This window comes from Carex rostrata, chromosome 15 (assembly GCF_964058835.1).
Source record: "Carex rostrata chromosome 15, lpCarRost1.2, whole genome shotgun sequence".
NCBI lineage: Eukaryota > Viridiplantae > Streptophyta > Magnoliopsida > Poales > Cyperaceae > Carex > Carex rostrata.
Window position 1 is genome coordinate 1,674,130 of NC_135932.1, and position 17,321 is coordinate 1,691,450.

General features: G+C 31.7%; 1 protein-coding gene across 1 annotated transcript; it reads left to right on the plus strand.

Annotated features, from left to right (window-relative positions):
* Positions 1–8,163: 8,163 nt before the first annotated feature.
* Positions 8,164–9,371, plus strand: LOC144566358 (protein PHOSPHATE-INDUCED 1-like). Its single transcript, XM_078316376.1, has 2 exons — positions 8,164–9,239; positions 9,271–9,371. Exon 1 carries the CDS (start codon positions 8,254–8,256, stop codon positions 9,199–9,201), a length of 948 nt encoding a protein of 315 aa, XP_078172502.1. The 5' UTR covers positions 8,164–8,253; the 3' UTR covers positions 9,202–9,239; positions 9,271–9,371.
* The last annotated feature ends 7,950 nt before the right edge of the window (positions 9,372–17,321 follow it).

Below are 17,321 nucleotides of genomic sequence, written 5' to 3' on the forward strand. Positions count from 1 at the left end.
AAATTGCCCCAACCGCCCCTATAGGGACAATCCACTCTGAGGACCTGACCGCCTCTATAGGGGCGGTTCACTATTTTTTTTTAGAGATCTTAATATTTTCATTTAAATAATTTTGCGGAGTTTTAGTTTTCTTATTTAGGGTGTATGCCAAAAAATAAGACATTTGATATATTTATTAGTGATGTCATAACTCTTTATAACTTTGATTTAGTTTGTCAGTTTGATAACACAAGTCTAAAAACACTAATTAAGGAGTTGGCCTTGATTCTTAATAATTTATTTTACTCAAATATACACAAGAAAATATGGTTAGATTGCTCAATGACTTTCAACTACATAAATATAACCAATTTTTTTTTATTCCAAACAAGATACTTTCAATGATTTTTGAATCATAAATATAACCATAATTCATGAAAAACATCAACAAAAAGTTTAGAACAAGATTGTGAAATCTAAGAAGAGACAATTTTGAATTTTGAAAAAAAAATAATAATTACTGTGTAAAGAACATATATTGAACAATCATAGATAATTTCAATGATCTTTGAATAATAAATTAAACCATAATCCATTAAAAAATTAAATGCACACAATAAATAATAAATGCATTTTAAAGTTATGGTCGTTTAGAGAGTATGGGTGCGTCATCGATATTTTGACAATAATAAAGTTATGACCGTTTAGAGAGCATAGGCACGTCATCGATGTGGCACAAAGCATCGGTGCGTTATCAGTGTTTTTGCACGGAAGCATCATTTTTTTGAAAAAAAAAAATTTAAATAACCATAACTTTGGCTAGAAAAGTAGGATTTGCACGTATGACCACAATTCAGAAAGGGGGGACGAGACGAATCCGAATTTTGCCTGGGAGAAAATTTTCGGGCATCTGAAGCATCAGAATTGCAAAAAAACATTGTTTAGTACCTCAAAAATTCAATTTAAGTTTTCTATCAATAGTAGACATATAACGATCGGTATTTTATTTAATCAAAACCTAAGAGATTATTCAAGAATTATCCATATAATTTTTTTAAAATACATTTACTATTTATTGTGTGTGTTTGCTTATTCAAGCAAATGGTATATGTTGACAATAATCAAATAATTCAATTATTCTCTCTAGTACTCTCCAATTATTCTCTTAAAAAAAAGTTTTATTGAGGCAATCTAATCATATTTATTTGTGTATATTGAATAAAATAAATTATAAGAATCAATGCCAAGTTCTTAATTAGTGTTATCTTTAGACTTGTGATATCCAACTTACAAATCAAATCAAAGTTATAAAGAATTACGACATCACTAATAAATATATCAAATATCTTATTTTTTGACATACACCTTAAACAAGAAAATTAAAACTCTACAAAATTATTTAAATGAAAATATTAAGATATCTAAAAAAAATAGTAGATTATAGATTCGTAAACTTTTTTTTAGAGTACTAATAAAAATTTCCGAAGAACACATCAACAACTTGATCGACATAGCAGAAACAGGTTTCATCAAGAGCAGATACATTGCGGAAGGTTTCATCTGTGCATAACAGGTCCTTAGTCACTCGCACAAGAACATTCCACTGGCAATCATCAACGTCAACATAAAGCATTTGACCCGCCCCAGGTGTTAATTGGCACAAGTCCTTTCTTCTCTCTTTTCTTTTAATGAAATTATATATTCTGAAACTCGCCCCAAGTGTTAATTGGCACTCCGATTGGTTAATGCTCAATTTGGTGGAATTCCTCTCTAACAATAAAATTATACAACAATTCATTCCTTAGAACAAAGCACATTATTGATAATTAATTTGATTTCATGGAGGAGGCGGCTTCTATGCTTCTAGGCTTATCTAGCCAAATTTGACTATGACGGTATATAGAGCTTCATTCAAGTCGGCACTGGGAGGCACGTGCGGACTGTGGGGAACTGTACAGCTGTAAAGCCCGTAATACAGTAAATACTTTTAAGAACATGTTCTCTGCACGCGTGCCTTAGACCTTACTTTTTTTTAGAGTGAAACCCGCAAGTATAATATATTGAAGAGGAGGGTTCAAATGCCTCCATGTTTTTGTGCCTCCATCATGTCTCCATCTTTTTTTATTATTTTCAAAGTTCAAACAGTCGATCCGAACCGCTCAACCTAACCTCCATACTAAAATATGTTTGGAGACCAAATTTTATATTTTTAGGAATTTTTTTACTATTTTTTTAGATAGGTACAAAAATACTGTTTTTAGATGGTTCAGATTTACTGATTTTGTACCTATCTAAAAAAATAGTAAAAAAATTCCTAAAAATATAAAATTTGGTCTCCAAACATATTTTAGTATGGAGGTTAGGTTGAGCGGTTCGGATCGACTGTTTGAACTTTGAAACTGATAGAGAGAGATGGAGGCACAAAAACATGGAGGCATTTGAACCCTCCTCTATATTGAAACATAAAATTCATTACATGTAATACAGAAAAAATTAGTTATTTGTCACTTCAAAAATTTTAAATTAAAAAAAATGTTATTTTAAAATTTGAAATTATGACTAAAATATCCTCCCTTCTTCTCCTCTTCTTCTTCTCCTGCATTCTTTTTTTTTTTTATATTCTTCTCTCATGATCATGACCATGTCAAAAATAGAAAAAAGAAGTTCTCAAATTATAAAGCCGAAAATTAGAAAAAAAAAGCTTTCCTTTAATTTGTGTATACCTTTTGGGAGGTTTTGTTCTCACGCCTCATCTAATTTACAGAATTACATTGCTCAGCGTTATTACTTAAAAAAATTACTCTCATTTATGGACTGTTTTGAAATACAAACTGTTGTTTATACTTTAAAAGCAGCAATTATGTAGCTGTGCTTCAATTGTTTTATGTAGCAGTTGTAGACATCTGTTTCATGACCACTGCTTCAGCACGTATGTCCCAATTTACAATTTATCGTTATAATATTTCTGAAATTGAGATTTGATTTGCTATTCTGCAATATTTCCTTCTGCTTTCCTAGATAATTTTAATTTTTCAAATCAAAAGAAAGCTTCTTTTTCAATTTTCAGCTTTATAATTTGAGAGTTTTTTTTTCATATTTTCGACATGATCATGTTCATGAGAGGATATAAAGAAGAGGAGGAGGCAGGAGAAGAAGGTAGGGTATTTTAGTCATTAATTATTTAGAGTGACAAAATTAAGAATTAATGAAATTTAGAGTGGCATTATTACAATTTCAAATTTCAGGATGGAATTTTTCAAATTTGAAGGTTTTAGAGTGACAAATAACCAATTTTCCCTAAAAACAAATAATAGACTTAAAAGGAGATTTTTTTTATTTTATAAAAAATATTTTCAAATAATATAAGTTAGTGCATTTATATTTGAATCTCACAGAAGGAACCGAGAATTTAGTTTTCGGTTTTTTTAGACATCTTAAAAGAGCCGGAAAAAAATAATCATCAGTTCCTTCAGAGACCTATGAATAATATAGCACCACGCCACAAAAAAATCATCTAATACTATAGAGAAAATGTGGATGCAAACCATCTAATATCTTACATTATTTTATAATAATTTCTATAAATAAAAAATTATGCAGCATTTTATGTCAAAAAAAAATAAGATTGCTTTTTTGTAGCTAGATAACGATGTCTTCAATTGAAATTTATTTGTCTAAACTTGCAAGAAAAATAGTATATTATACATTATTTATCTAAAACAGTGGTCAAGTCATTCAATATTTTTTTAAACCTCTATTATTATAAAAAAAGGATTTTCTCCATTTATATTTTCAATCCATAACTTTCTATATATATCAAAGGACATATACCTTTGTCACTCAATTAAAATCTGATTCTTAACATAATGTTCTTTTAAATAACTTGAATCTAAAATTTGGTAAATTTATGTTTTCCGTGTAGTTTTGTGGCATCTAAGATCACGTTTAACTGAATAACTGCTATGAATTTGGAAGTTTGTTATTTTAACTAAATGACAAAAACAATTGGTTATAAGAAATTTCCTACATTATTATTACAAAATTTGATTAAAAAAGATGAGGATAAAAAATCTATCTTCTTCATAATTAGCTCACATTTTTGCATTCAGCAAATTATTTTACTTTTTCTCCGTGATTATATTTGACTTTTTTAAGTACTTACTTTGCTTTCTTATGTTGTAAATATATAAATCGAAGAGATTATTACAAAATTTTGAGTGGATTGCAAATATTTATAATTTGCAGAGATTTTCACAATCAAGAAATTTATTTATTGTCTTGAATAAGATGGTTTCTAAACCCTTCTAATTAATAGTTGTAGAAGTAAGTTATTCACTGTTGTATATTAGTAAGTTAGTTGCATATATAGCAGTTCATTATTGATCATGATAAAATAAAAATTACGGACGTAATTTATTAGATACATAAAAAACTTTGACTGAGGCAATATGATAATATTATATGAGATGGGCTACGGTGAGTTGCGAAGTAAAGCGACTATTTTACTTCATGCTCATAATTTGCAATTTTTAAGTTCAAAACGTCGATCCGAACCGTTCATCTTGTTCTCCATATTGAAATGTGCTTGGAGACCAAATTTTACATTTTTTGGAATTTTTTTACTATTTATTAAGCAATTTTGAAAGTCGCTGATCTGATGGTCCAGAAAATTTTACTGTTTTTTACTGTTCACAGCAAAACAGCAATTTTCAAAAATGCTTAATAAATAGTAAACAAATTCCAAAAAATGTAAAATTTGGTCTCCAAGCACATTTCAATATGGATTAAACATCTAACGGTTCGGATCGGTCGTTTGGACTTTCAAAATAAAAATACGGCGTGAAGTAGAAACGCGTTTTACTTTGCAACTCACCGTAGCCCACCTCATATTATATTACATACTGATATGTACTATGGAGAAATATCTCTATTTTTTAAGTTTAAATAGTCAATTCAAATTCTTAAACATGATCTATGTATAAAAATGTACTTGTGCATCAAATTTTATATTTTTGTGCATTTTTATTACTATTTTTAGATAGATAGAATATTACTATATATGATTGGTCCATACTCCATAATTTTCATATAAAGTGACTTTCTTCCTATCTAAAAAATAGTAAAACAATATAAGAAAATGTAAAATTTGGTCGGCAATTATTATTTAGATCATATTTAACGATTCAGATTGACTGTTAGAATCTTAAAACGAAGATATAAATTCATAGTGTGAATTGCTATTTAATATGCATATTATGATAGCCTCACTAAAAATACATTGTCGATCAAATTTTATGTAAATTAAATATAATTCGATATAGATCAACCATCATTACTATGTGATTTTTATTAATACCCTCCAAAAAAGAGAAAAAAAATATATGAAATCAACCCTCTAAATTAAAAAAAAAATCATAAATACCCTAACCACCCAACAGTGAGCGGTTTTTTTTTACATATTTTTTATAGATATTTAGAAGACCGCTCAACTATGGGGTGGTCTGCTATAATTTTTTTTTTTTTAACAAATGTTTGATATAATTTTTTTTTTCAGCCACAGTGGAGTGGTTTGCTATAAAAAAAAAAAAAATTTTTAGATATGTTTAGTGTGTACATAATGAATGTATAAACTAGCCAACTTGAAACATTTCAATGTATTAAAGATGCAGCAATTAACGAACATTGAGAAAAATGCAAGAAAAATTAATATAATTGCTAAACAAACATTACACTCAACCACAATAAAGCGGAGAGTTGGAACCACCATCATAATTTCTAACTATTACAACATTAATTATCTACTTTAATACATTGATTATCTACTTAATTAGTAATATGAAATATATAAAAATATAAGATTGGCCACACTTTATGCCCTTCTATCTATCCATATGCATACAGGGATACTAAATGAAAAGGTAGAAGGAAAGAAAGAAAATTGGCCTTAAAGAGGTACATGCACATCCCTCCAATACATTACATTTTTCTATTATGTAGGTACTCAACGGACTAGTTTACCCCGTTAACAATCAAAATGATTACCTAGATCCGTGCAAAGTTAACTTGGAACACCTTGTTGGATCTAGCAGATATCCAACGATGATTCCATACATAGTAAACATATCTAAAAAAAAAAAAAATTATAACCAACCACCCTACTGTGGGGTGGTTTGCTAAACATCTGGAAAAAAAAAATTATAGCAAACATATAAAAATAAATTTATAGTAAAATCTAAAAAAATTATAGCAAACATCTCTAAGAAATGTAACCAAAAAAAAAATTATAGCAGTCCATTCCGCAGTGGGGCGGTCTACTAAAGATTTGTAAAAAAGAAATCTATAAAAAAAAAAAAAAAAAACCGCCTCACTGTTAGGCGGTTAGAGTATTTATAATTTTTTATTTATTTGAAGGGTAGATTTGATTTTTTTTTTCTTTTTTTGGAGGGTATTAATAAAAATCACGGGTCATTAATTAAAAGTTCCAGATCATTCAATCATGCATCACGTCACTCACGTCACGTGTCACCAATTTGAATTACGTATAGCATTAGTATCATATCATTAATATGAGTAGAACTAGGGTGCTCTTAAGTTCACCAAAGTTTTGGTGAGCTTAACTCTAAAACTCATAAAATCAATTTCAAATGACGATCCGAACCGTTGAAACCCGCCTACCTTACGTGTGATGCATTTACATGTGAAATTTTTAAACATTTGAATTAATTTAGTATAAAGTCAAGCGGTCAAAATTAGAAGGTTAATAAATTAATTTTAGTGCATTCATTTTTGAACGTTTTTTGACCGCTTGACTTTATACTAAATTAATTCGAATGTTTAAAAATTTCACATGTAGATGCATCACACGTAAGGTAGGCGGGTTTCAACGGTTCGGATTCGTCATTTGAAACCGATTTGATAAGTTTTAGAGTTAAGCTCACCAAAACTTTGGTGAGCTTAAGAGCACCCTAGTTCTACTCCATTAATATAATTACATAAATTTTAAGGCTAATTGTTATAAGAGGAGGGATCAAGTTACAACACTTGAAAGTTACAACATCATTTTTTTTCATTTTCAAAGTCCAAATCGTCGATCCAAACCGTTAGATATTCAATCTATATTAAAATGTGCTTACAGACCAAATTTTACATTTTTTGAAATTTTTTTGCTATTTATTAAGATGGGTACAAAATTGCTGTTTTTTAATGGTGCAGAATTTTAATAAAAACAGCGATTTTGTACCCATCTTAATAAATAGCAAAAAAATTTCAAAAAATGTAAAATTTGGTCTGCAAGCACATTTTAATATAGATTGAATATCTAACGGTTTGGATCGACGATTTGGACTTTGAAAATGAAAAAAAATGATGTTGTAACTTTGTTGTAACTTTCAAGTGTTGTAACTTGATCCCTCCTCTTGTTATAAATAGTTAGAATTGTTTAAGATACATTAACAAGAAATTCGAATAGAAAATTATTATTAACCTAGAATTTTGAATGACAGCCCAATACCCAAGACTGTTGAAAGTAAGCACGAGTTTCGCGAACTCCAGTGAAACTCAATGGTTTACAACACACCTTCCAAATATTTAATTACGATGGATAGCCTTATTTAACTTGCAAAAGTTCATTTATGTCCCCCGTAAAACTAATACAATATTATCGTTTTGCATTGAAGAGGTAGGCGTACAACTTCATTCATACTACATAACCCTGATAAATAAGCCAATATAAAATTTGGGTTAATTCTCAATTGTGATATTTCCCCAGCTACCTCTCTCTATAAACAAATCCCAAAAAGGAAATAAGAATAAGCACACTTTAGAGAAAAACAAAGCCCGATAACCCAACAAAATGCCTCTCTGAACAAGAAGCTCAATTTCTCATTGCAATCGACAAAACAAAATTACTTTTTAATTAGTCTACTTGCCTCTTTGGCAAAAAGAAAAATATTTTGTAATTTCACGCAGCTGAATTCTGATATGTAACCAAGGTTTGTCATTCAATTATAGGATGGCAAAACAGTTAGTATTTAGTTTGACTGGAGGAATCAAATAAAGATTGAGATCACAGCTGCCATCCAACAGGCTCTCTTTGTTAAACATCAATGCAGGATGCTGAGTGGAATCCTCTCCATTCATTCCACACGCGTCATTTCTCTCTTTATATAAATCCATCCCCTTCCCTCATCATTTCCTCACAACTAAAATCAATAATTCAAGCAAACAAACCACACTCAAAAGAAGCAACCATACAATCTTTTTTCATACCCTACAATGTCTTCTCCAAGCCTGCTATCTAAAACCACCCTTCTCCTTGCTCTGCTTGCATCCCTTGCAAGTGTAAGTATAGGATTTCAATCCAGAAAGCTAACCGAGCTGTACCAGCCACAGCCCGACCTCCTAACGTACCACAAAGGGGCTGTGCTCTGGGGAGACATCCCTATCTCAGTACTCTGGTACGGCCAATTCACTTCCGCTCAGAAATCGATCATCTCAGATTTTATCCTTTCATTAACAGCCACCATGCAAGCGCCAAACCCGTCCGTCGCACAGTGGTGGAAAACCATCGTCAGATTATATCTATCTAAAACTGTCAAAAGCAATAGCCCGAAAAGTACCAACATGTTACTTGCCAACCAAATCACAGATGACAAGTGCTCCTTAGGCCGATCCCTTAGTCTGTCGCAAATTTCCCAGCTCGCGGCTAATACCAAGCCTAGAAAAGGTGGGATTGCGCTGGTCTTCACAGCCCAAGACGTGACTGTTGACGGCTTTTGCATGAGCCGGTGTGGCCTCCATGACTCGAACAAAAAAGTTGGATACACCTACATCTGGGTCGGTAACTCGGTAACCCAGTGCCCCGGCCAATGTGCATGGCCATTTCACAAGCCCATTTACGGCCCACAAACACCGGCGCTGGTGGCACCTAACGCCGATGTCGGGTTGGATGGAATGGTGATTAATCTTGCAAGCATGATAGCCGGTGCTGTGACAAACCCTTTTGGTGACGGGTTTTACCAGGGCCCAAAGGAGGCGCCATTGGAGGCCGCAACAGCGTGTGCCGGTGTCTATGGGAAGGGAGCGTTCTCGGGATATGCTGGCAATCTTCTTGTGGACCCCACCACAGGAGCAAGCTATAACGCGAACGGAGCTCATGGGAGGAAGTACCTTGTGCCAGCACTGTTCGATCCGGCAACTTCGACATGTGCTACTTTGGTATAGGCCAAGCAGAGCAATATAGGATTTAACTAAAGTTTAGTGTTCAGAATTACAAGTTTTTACTCTTTTTAGTGTTGTAAGAAGTGAAGTTATATATTGTGTATAGCCTTTGAAAGCGTGAAATGTTGAGTTGTAAAATGCAAACTGTGAGCTAAGAAGATTTCCACATATAATCCTCTGTTTTGAATATCTTGTTCTCCCAATTTCTCTTCCTAATTGAGTTATTTTCTGACAACCTTTTGTTTTGCAAACCAGCAACTACATTCCGTTGAATGTGACAATACAATTTACATACTTGGATTAAAACTATTGAAAAAATAGTACAGTTTTGGCATGACAAGAATGACCGACAATGGAATAAGAGGTATTATAAATAAGGACAAGGTTTCTGGTTGATAACATCAAGTAATGCATGATTTGACCTTCTTGGATTAAAATTAAAAAAAGTTTAAAATGGCAACCAATTATTGACACAGATTTGCAATGATAGGGACAAATTACGTCCTGAAGCCATGTACTTCATGCACAGAATGAATCAGTCGCAATAATAAAGTCAAATCCTGAGTCAACACTCATTCTGTACATAATGAAAACAATTGACCTCCAAAAACCCCATGATGATAGCTCATTACAAACTATATTTTTATTGAGTTGATCAAACGCTCAACAAAAGGGGACGAGAGTTTCCAAGTAAGGTCGGGATGAGTTAGATTTATTATTTTTATTATTAAAGTGAGATCATAACCTCACCAATTTCATTTATAGAAACCAGTATTACAAAGATATGATACCAACCATTTGGTACCTGTCTCTATGTACTTTACATTAATAGAACCTAAAGCATTAAAGGATTAACTAAAACTATTTGCCACATAAACTACTAAAAACTACTATGCTTTAGAATACCACAAAAACCAGTACCAGTGTACACAAAAACTACTTTTTATACTAATTAAGATGCACTTAAAACTCAGACAACATCTTCAGCCTGTAGGTCGGTTCTAGACATATGATCCATGGCCTCCTGCTCTCCATCCACTGTCTATAAGGGATACCAATTTCTTTGTATCAAAAGGAAGAATAAATGTGAGTTTAAAGAACATATTTTTCTCATGTACTTTTACACTTAATGAAGCTAATGAAATTATTTTGTAGCAAAGGATTGTATAGAGAGTATTGTTGTATTTCTAAAGCATAATTTGTTTCTTTCCAACCATACAACCCAAGTGTTGTCCCTTTTATTAATTCAATCAATGGTTTATCTTTTATGGATATTTGTCCCTAATTCCCACAATTTTTTTAACAGATTTACATCTAAACCCAAAATTATGGAACTTAGCAATCCAAGTCCAAATTTGTACTACGTAAGAACAAGTTACAAATAAATGATCTGCACTTTATTTTTGTTCACAAAACATTCACCGGATTCAATCCAACCCTTCTTAATGAGATTATCTTTAGTTAATATTCTATTTTTTCTAAGAAAATACTCCCTTTGAAGACCATCTCCATGCAATGTTGTCTGCTTCAAGAGAAGGCATTTGGAAAGTAGTACTCAATTTAGTTTGTAATTGATTCCATTATACTAAAAAGTTCCTAATAATTGCCTATCCAATTGAATTTGCATACAACCTGTTGGCATGACTTCAGCTAATGTAATATGAGGTTTAGAAACAATAGAGAATAAATTTGAAAAAAAAAAATACTCATTAAAGCACAATCTCAATTCCATCTATCCATCCAAAATTTCGTGGAATATTGACCATTGTTAACTAATTTATTGAACCAATATTAACTATCTGTTGTATTTTTTTTTTAAATAGGCAGAAATGCCCTTCCATTCTATATAAAAAAAAAATACAAAGTCCATAGTGAGAAGAAAAAAGAAAAAGAAAAATACTAGTGTCAGCAGCACACCCAACTCTGAGATTGACCCATCAAAGACTAGTATTAAAGTTTCAGCTGTATATATTTATCACATCATCGACCCCTATCTGTTGTATTTACAATTTATTTCCAAAAGAAGAGTACCTACCCACGATTTTACAGGAAGGGCCTTATTCATTAAATTTAAATTTAATACCCCTAGTTCGCCTTGTTGTTTAGGACTACATATCACCTCTGGATGAGTTAGTTATATAAGGAAAAAATTATATAACCAGGTCTGCAAATTCTAATTAGACTGTTACTTCTTTGAAAACAAAATATATATATATATATATATATAGAGAGAGAGAGAGAGAGAGAGAGAGAGAGAGAGAAAATAAATATGTTTAAACATGGCAGTTAGCAGGCCTTGTGACCTTATCAGAAAGGACAGGAGATGGGTATTGAACTATTGATGGAGCAGAAGTTTATGATTATTCTTTAAAGTTAAGGGGATGATGGAAGGGTATTGGATTGATATCAGGTATTTGATATCTTAGCATGACCCACACACAAAGGAAGCAATGATAGGCTGAAGTCCCAATAATAATAACTAATTAACAGGCCAGCAACAGTGGGCCCACGTTATTTATCTCTGTACACGTACGCAGCCCACATTCGTTGACATAGTGGCCCCCGCCCTGCTTTCATAAACCATGGAATATGGAATAGATCTCCAGCTGGCAATTCTTAGCCTATTGATTGTATTTGTTCTCTTATTATCATAACGCTTTGGTCTTAATAACTAATTAATGGGATCCACACAGTCCAATAAAAATCAAAGTCGGCTACTTGAGTTTTTGACTCCGTCGTACGGGGATTTTTAAGACTCGTGTCTGATTAAAAACGATCTCGATCTCATTCTATTAGGTCAAGTAGTTTACTGGATCTGAATTCGGAGAGGTGAGATATATATGCTTGCGATGGATATCAAACTATATAATTGATGGTCTAAATAGTTCGATATATATTTAGATTTGTGTGGACGGGATAGATTCACAGAAAGTTTGAATTTGTACTAATCTCAAGTAATATGCACGATTAATTTAAAAAACGAGTCGGTTAATTAATTTAGACCAATATCAAACTAAATTCGATTTGATGTTCTTTAGATATTCCTCAATTCTCATCAAATGATTGGTTTGTTCCAATTATTGAGATCGTCTAATTATATATGAGGAGGGTTCCAATACCTCATCATACCTCATATTTTATATTTTCGTTTTCAAAGTTCAAATTGTCGATCCGAACCGTTCAACAAAATATTTATACTAAAATATGTATGGAGATGAAATTTTATATTTTTTGGAAAAAATTTTGGAATTTTTTAAGATAGGTACAAAATCACTGTTTTTGAACCGTTCAAAAAACAGTGATTTTCTACCCATCTTAAAAAATAGTAAAAAAATTTCATCCCTAACCATATTTTAGTATGGATATTATGTTGAACGGTTCGGATTGACAATTTAGACTTTGAATATGAAGAAAATGATGATATAAAATATGAGGTATGATGAGGTACTGGAACCCTCCTCATTATATATATATATAGGGTCTGTCTAAATTGCTGCTGGCAGCATTTCAGCAGAGGTGCTGCCGGGGCTATATTTAGCCGTGTGATGTCCAAACAACAAATCCAAACCGTTAGATGTTTAATCTATATTATAAACTACTTGGAGACCAAATTTTATATTTTTTGGAATTTTTTTACTATATATTAAGCTGGTTTGAAAACCGCTGATTTCAGTAAATTTCTGCAGCATTGAAATCAGCGGTTTTCAAACCAGCTTAATATATAGTAAAAAAATTCCAAAAAATGTAAAATTTGGTCTCCAAGTAGATTATAATATAGATTAAACATCTAACGGTTTAGATTTGTCGTTTGAACAACAAAAAATAGAAAAAACAGTGGCAGCACCGCCGGCAGAAATGCTGCCGGCAGCAAATTAGCCACATCCTATATATATATATATATAGAGTGAGTCTATGGTACTATGCATATTACGATTTGCTACCGTGCTACGGCTCTATATTCGAGTTTTCAAATCCTAACGGTCGATCCGAACCGTTCATCTTATTCACCATATTAATATGTGTTTGGAGACCAAATTTTACATTTTTTGAAATTTTTTTACTATTTTTTTAGATTTATTAAAAATCACTGTTTTTGGATGGTCCAGAATTTTCAGATCAAGTGATTTTCTAAATATCTAAAAAAATAGTAAACAAATTTCAAAAAATGTAAAATTTGGTCTCCAAACACATATCAATATGGAGAACAAGATGAACGGTTCGGATCGACCGTTAGGATTTGAAAACTCTAATATAGAGCCGTAGCACGGTAACAACCCGTGATATGCATAGTACCATAGCCTCACTCATATATATATATATATATATATATTTTTTTTTATATTGATAATTTTAATGTGTAATATCTGAATATTTCAGAAGATGTCAAGTCGTCCACTTTATTGGATTTTCAAAATATCAAGATAATCCTTTTCCAAGTTTTCAAATATATATATATATATATGGTCCGGCTAATTTGCTGCCGGCAGCATTTATGTCCAAGGTGATGCCGCCCCTTTTTTTATTTTGTGATGTCCAAACAACAAATCCAAACCGTTAGATGTTTAATCTATATTGTAATCTACTTGGAGACCAAATTTTACATTTTTTGGAATTTGTTTACTATTTATTAAGCTAGTTTGAAAACCGCTGTTTTCAGTAAATTTCTGCAGCATTGAAATCAGCGGTTTCAAACTAGCTTAATAAATAGTAAAAAAATTCCAAAAAATGTAAAATTTGGTCTCCAAGTAGATTATAATATAGATTAAACATCTAACGGTTTGAATTTGTTGTTTGGACATCACAAAATAAAAAAAGGGGCGGTAGCACCTTGGGTAGAAATGCTGCCAGCAGCAAATTAGCCAGACCCTATATATATATATATATATCAAGATAATTTCTGCGGAAATATTATAATTATTTATGTCTGCAAATTTCATAGGCTCAGTTTAAAATACCACAAGTTTGAGTTGCAAAGGCAAAGATTAATATAGACTATTTATTAGCTTTGTTGTTTTTGTATGTTCTTTTTATATAAGGATTGTTTTCAGAGGGGCAAAGATCCGACTTGGGAAGAGGTCATAATTTCTCTTTATTTTACTAGCTTAATGCTCCTTAACTATCTCACTCTAACCCTTTTAGTGTAATTTTTTTTAAGCTAACCTTTCTAGTAAAAACTTTGAAAACTTTCGGGATCACTTAGATCTTTAAACATTTTGTAAAGAATTGAATCATTAATTCGGAGTTTGTATGTATATTAGATATTATTTTTCTAATTAAGAATTGAGATATACATACAAATTCTAAAAAATATAGCTAATAAATTAATTTCTCAGTAAGTAACTAAAGAAACCAAATCAATTATTCAACCCTTTCTAGAAACCTACTATATCAAAACAAAATTTGTCTTAAATATCTACTGTTGAAGCGGTGCCGCTTACTGCTTAGGTTTAGAGTATTAATTATACCTGTTAAGGGTATACCCTACCCTACCCGTCCGTGCCCGAGCCCGGGTATGGGTTGGGTACACGGGTACGGGCAAAAAACGGACCGGACCGGTTTTTTTGGACAAATACCCGACCATACCCTACCCGACCATACCCGTACCCGACCTTACCCGTACCCGACTTTACCCTACCCGGGTACCCGTCTATCCTTACCCGTACCCGTACCCTTATACCCGACCCAATAATTCAAACCCCAAATTCAAATTCCCCCCCCCCCCCCAAATTCAATTTAATTTCTGTTTTTTAAAATTCTGTTTTTTAATTTCTGTTTTTAAAATTCTGTTTTTATTTCTTTTTTTTAATTTCTGTTTTTTAATTTCTGTTTTTTAATTTCTGTTTTTTAATTTCTGTTTTTAAAATTCTGTTTTTATTTCTGTTTTTTAATTTCTGTGTTTTAATTTCTGTGTTTTAATTTCTGTTTTTTAATTTCTGTTTTTTAATTTCTGTTTTTAAAATTCTGTTTTTATTTCTGTTTTTAAAATTCTGTTTTTAATTTCTGTTTTGTAATTTCTGTTTTGTAATTTCTGTTTTTAAAATTCTGTTTTAATTTCTGTTTTTTAATTTCTGTTTTTTTATTTATATTTATATTTTATTGTTTTAAAGTAAAAAAACAAAAAACAAAAACAGAAAAAAAAAATAACATGAAAAAAAACGGAAAAACAAAAACAAAAACAAAAAAACCAGAAAAAAAACAGCAAAAAAAAAAAAATACCCGTACCCGGACCGCCCTACCCGTCAAGGGTACACGGGTACGGGTATAGGACGGGTAGGGTATGATTTTTGAAAATAATACCCGACATACCCGTACCCGTATACCCTAGTACCCGTCATACACGTACCCGAGACGTACCTGTACCCGTGCCCGGGTATACCCGGAGTACCCGTACCCGCCCGACCATTAATACACTACTTAGGTTACCCCCCCAACCCCCACTCTTCTTTTTACTTCTCTCCCCCTCATTTTCTTATAATATAAAAAATGTGTTGTGTCGCTTTTGGATACCCATGCTCACTTTGTTTTCATCTAGCGATTTTTACTAAGGGCAAGGATGATTGATAGCTAGGGGTGAAAATGGAGCGGATAATACTGATGTCATATTCGCATCTGTCAGATAATGAACGGATACGAATACAGATACGAATTTGAATATGGATATAAAACGAATAATGGTCGGATAATTAAAATATATAAACTTATAAGATACAAATATTAATTAAAACATTAAATATAAATATTAATGAATTTATAAGAAATGGGAGATAATCTATTCATATAATATATATATCAAATAAATGAATTGTAACAAAAAATGTTGTGATCTAGTGGTTTGAAGCTTAGTTCAAACTTCAAAGACCTTGAAATGGGAGTACATGGATTCAAATCTTCTTACCTATAGCAAATATTAATTTTTCTTTTATATGAATCCGACCAAACTATTGAGTTTCAAATAATCCGGATATCCTTCTATAGATATTCGAAAATTATATGCTGATACAGAGCGGATATCTGCTCACTAATCTCCATCTGAGTATGAACAACTGCTAGCTTTTACCTACTTTGTTTTTTTCTTGCCTACTTCTGTAATATGCTATCTACTTAATTATATATACCGATAATGGTGATGGGTCTACTAGAAGTAGGTCGACAAGCAATAATTAATTTAACTTTGTCCTGATGCGTAATTTGAATATGAACCGCATGTATTTTCGTGCATGTACATACTGCTACTAATATTGTAGAATGTAGATCACTTTTACTTTACTTTTTTGTCTAATGCCCATTTACGGGCCTTTTCCTTCCCCACAATGTACATAATATATTTTTAAACAATAAAATTTATGGGAACTTACCCGTAGAGGTATCAATGGCATCCTTTTATCTATTTACCTGATCCGTACTGTATTTGATAAGTTGGGTACAAGTAAATATTTTTTTTTCGTTATCTAAACGAGCAAGGATATGAATAAAACCTATTCCGTATCCATATCTATTATCTGATTGGATGACTATAAAAAAAATTATATGTATTATATATTAGGAAAAATTGATTATTTGTCACTCCAAAACCTTCAAAATGTAAAAATGTCATCCCGAAAATTGAAATTATAAAAAGAGAAAAGGTAATGTCCCCCGGGCTACAGTCCCCCAAAAATCCCTGTGTATAAAAGCATTCCCTTTTTAGCTTACTTCTGACGCGTTTTTAACTGTCACAACTGTCATAATTTCAACTGCTATAATTTCAAGTACACTATGTATGTTTACAGAATTATATGTGTATGTTTATAGGATAATATGTGTATGTTTACAGAATTATACGTGTATGTTTACAGGATATTATGTGTATGTTCACAGAAGGTGGTCCCCAACAGCTGTCATGCGGTTTTAACAGCTTTCACGCGTTTTTAACAGTTTTCACGCGTTTTTATGTTTACATGATTTGTTGAATTAGTTTACAAGATTTAGTATTGATGTTTACAGGATTTAGTATTGATGTTTACAGAATTAGTTGAAAACATCCGGAGATTTTTGGGAGACTGGAGTTGGAGGACTGTTAGCTGCTTCCTTATAAAAATGTCACTTCAAACTTCATTAATTTATAATTTTGTCACTCCAAATAA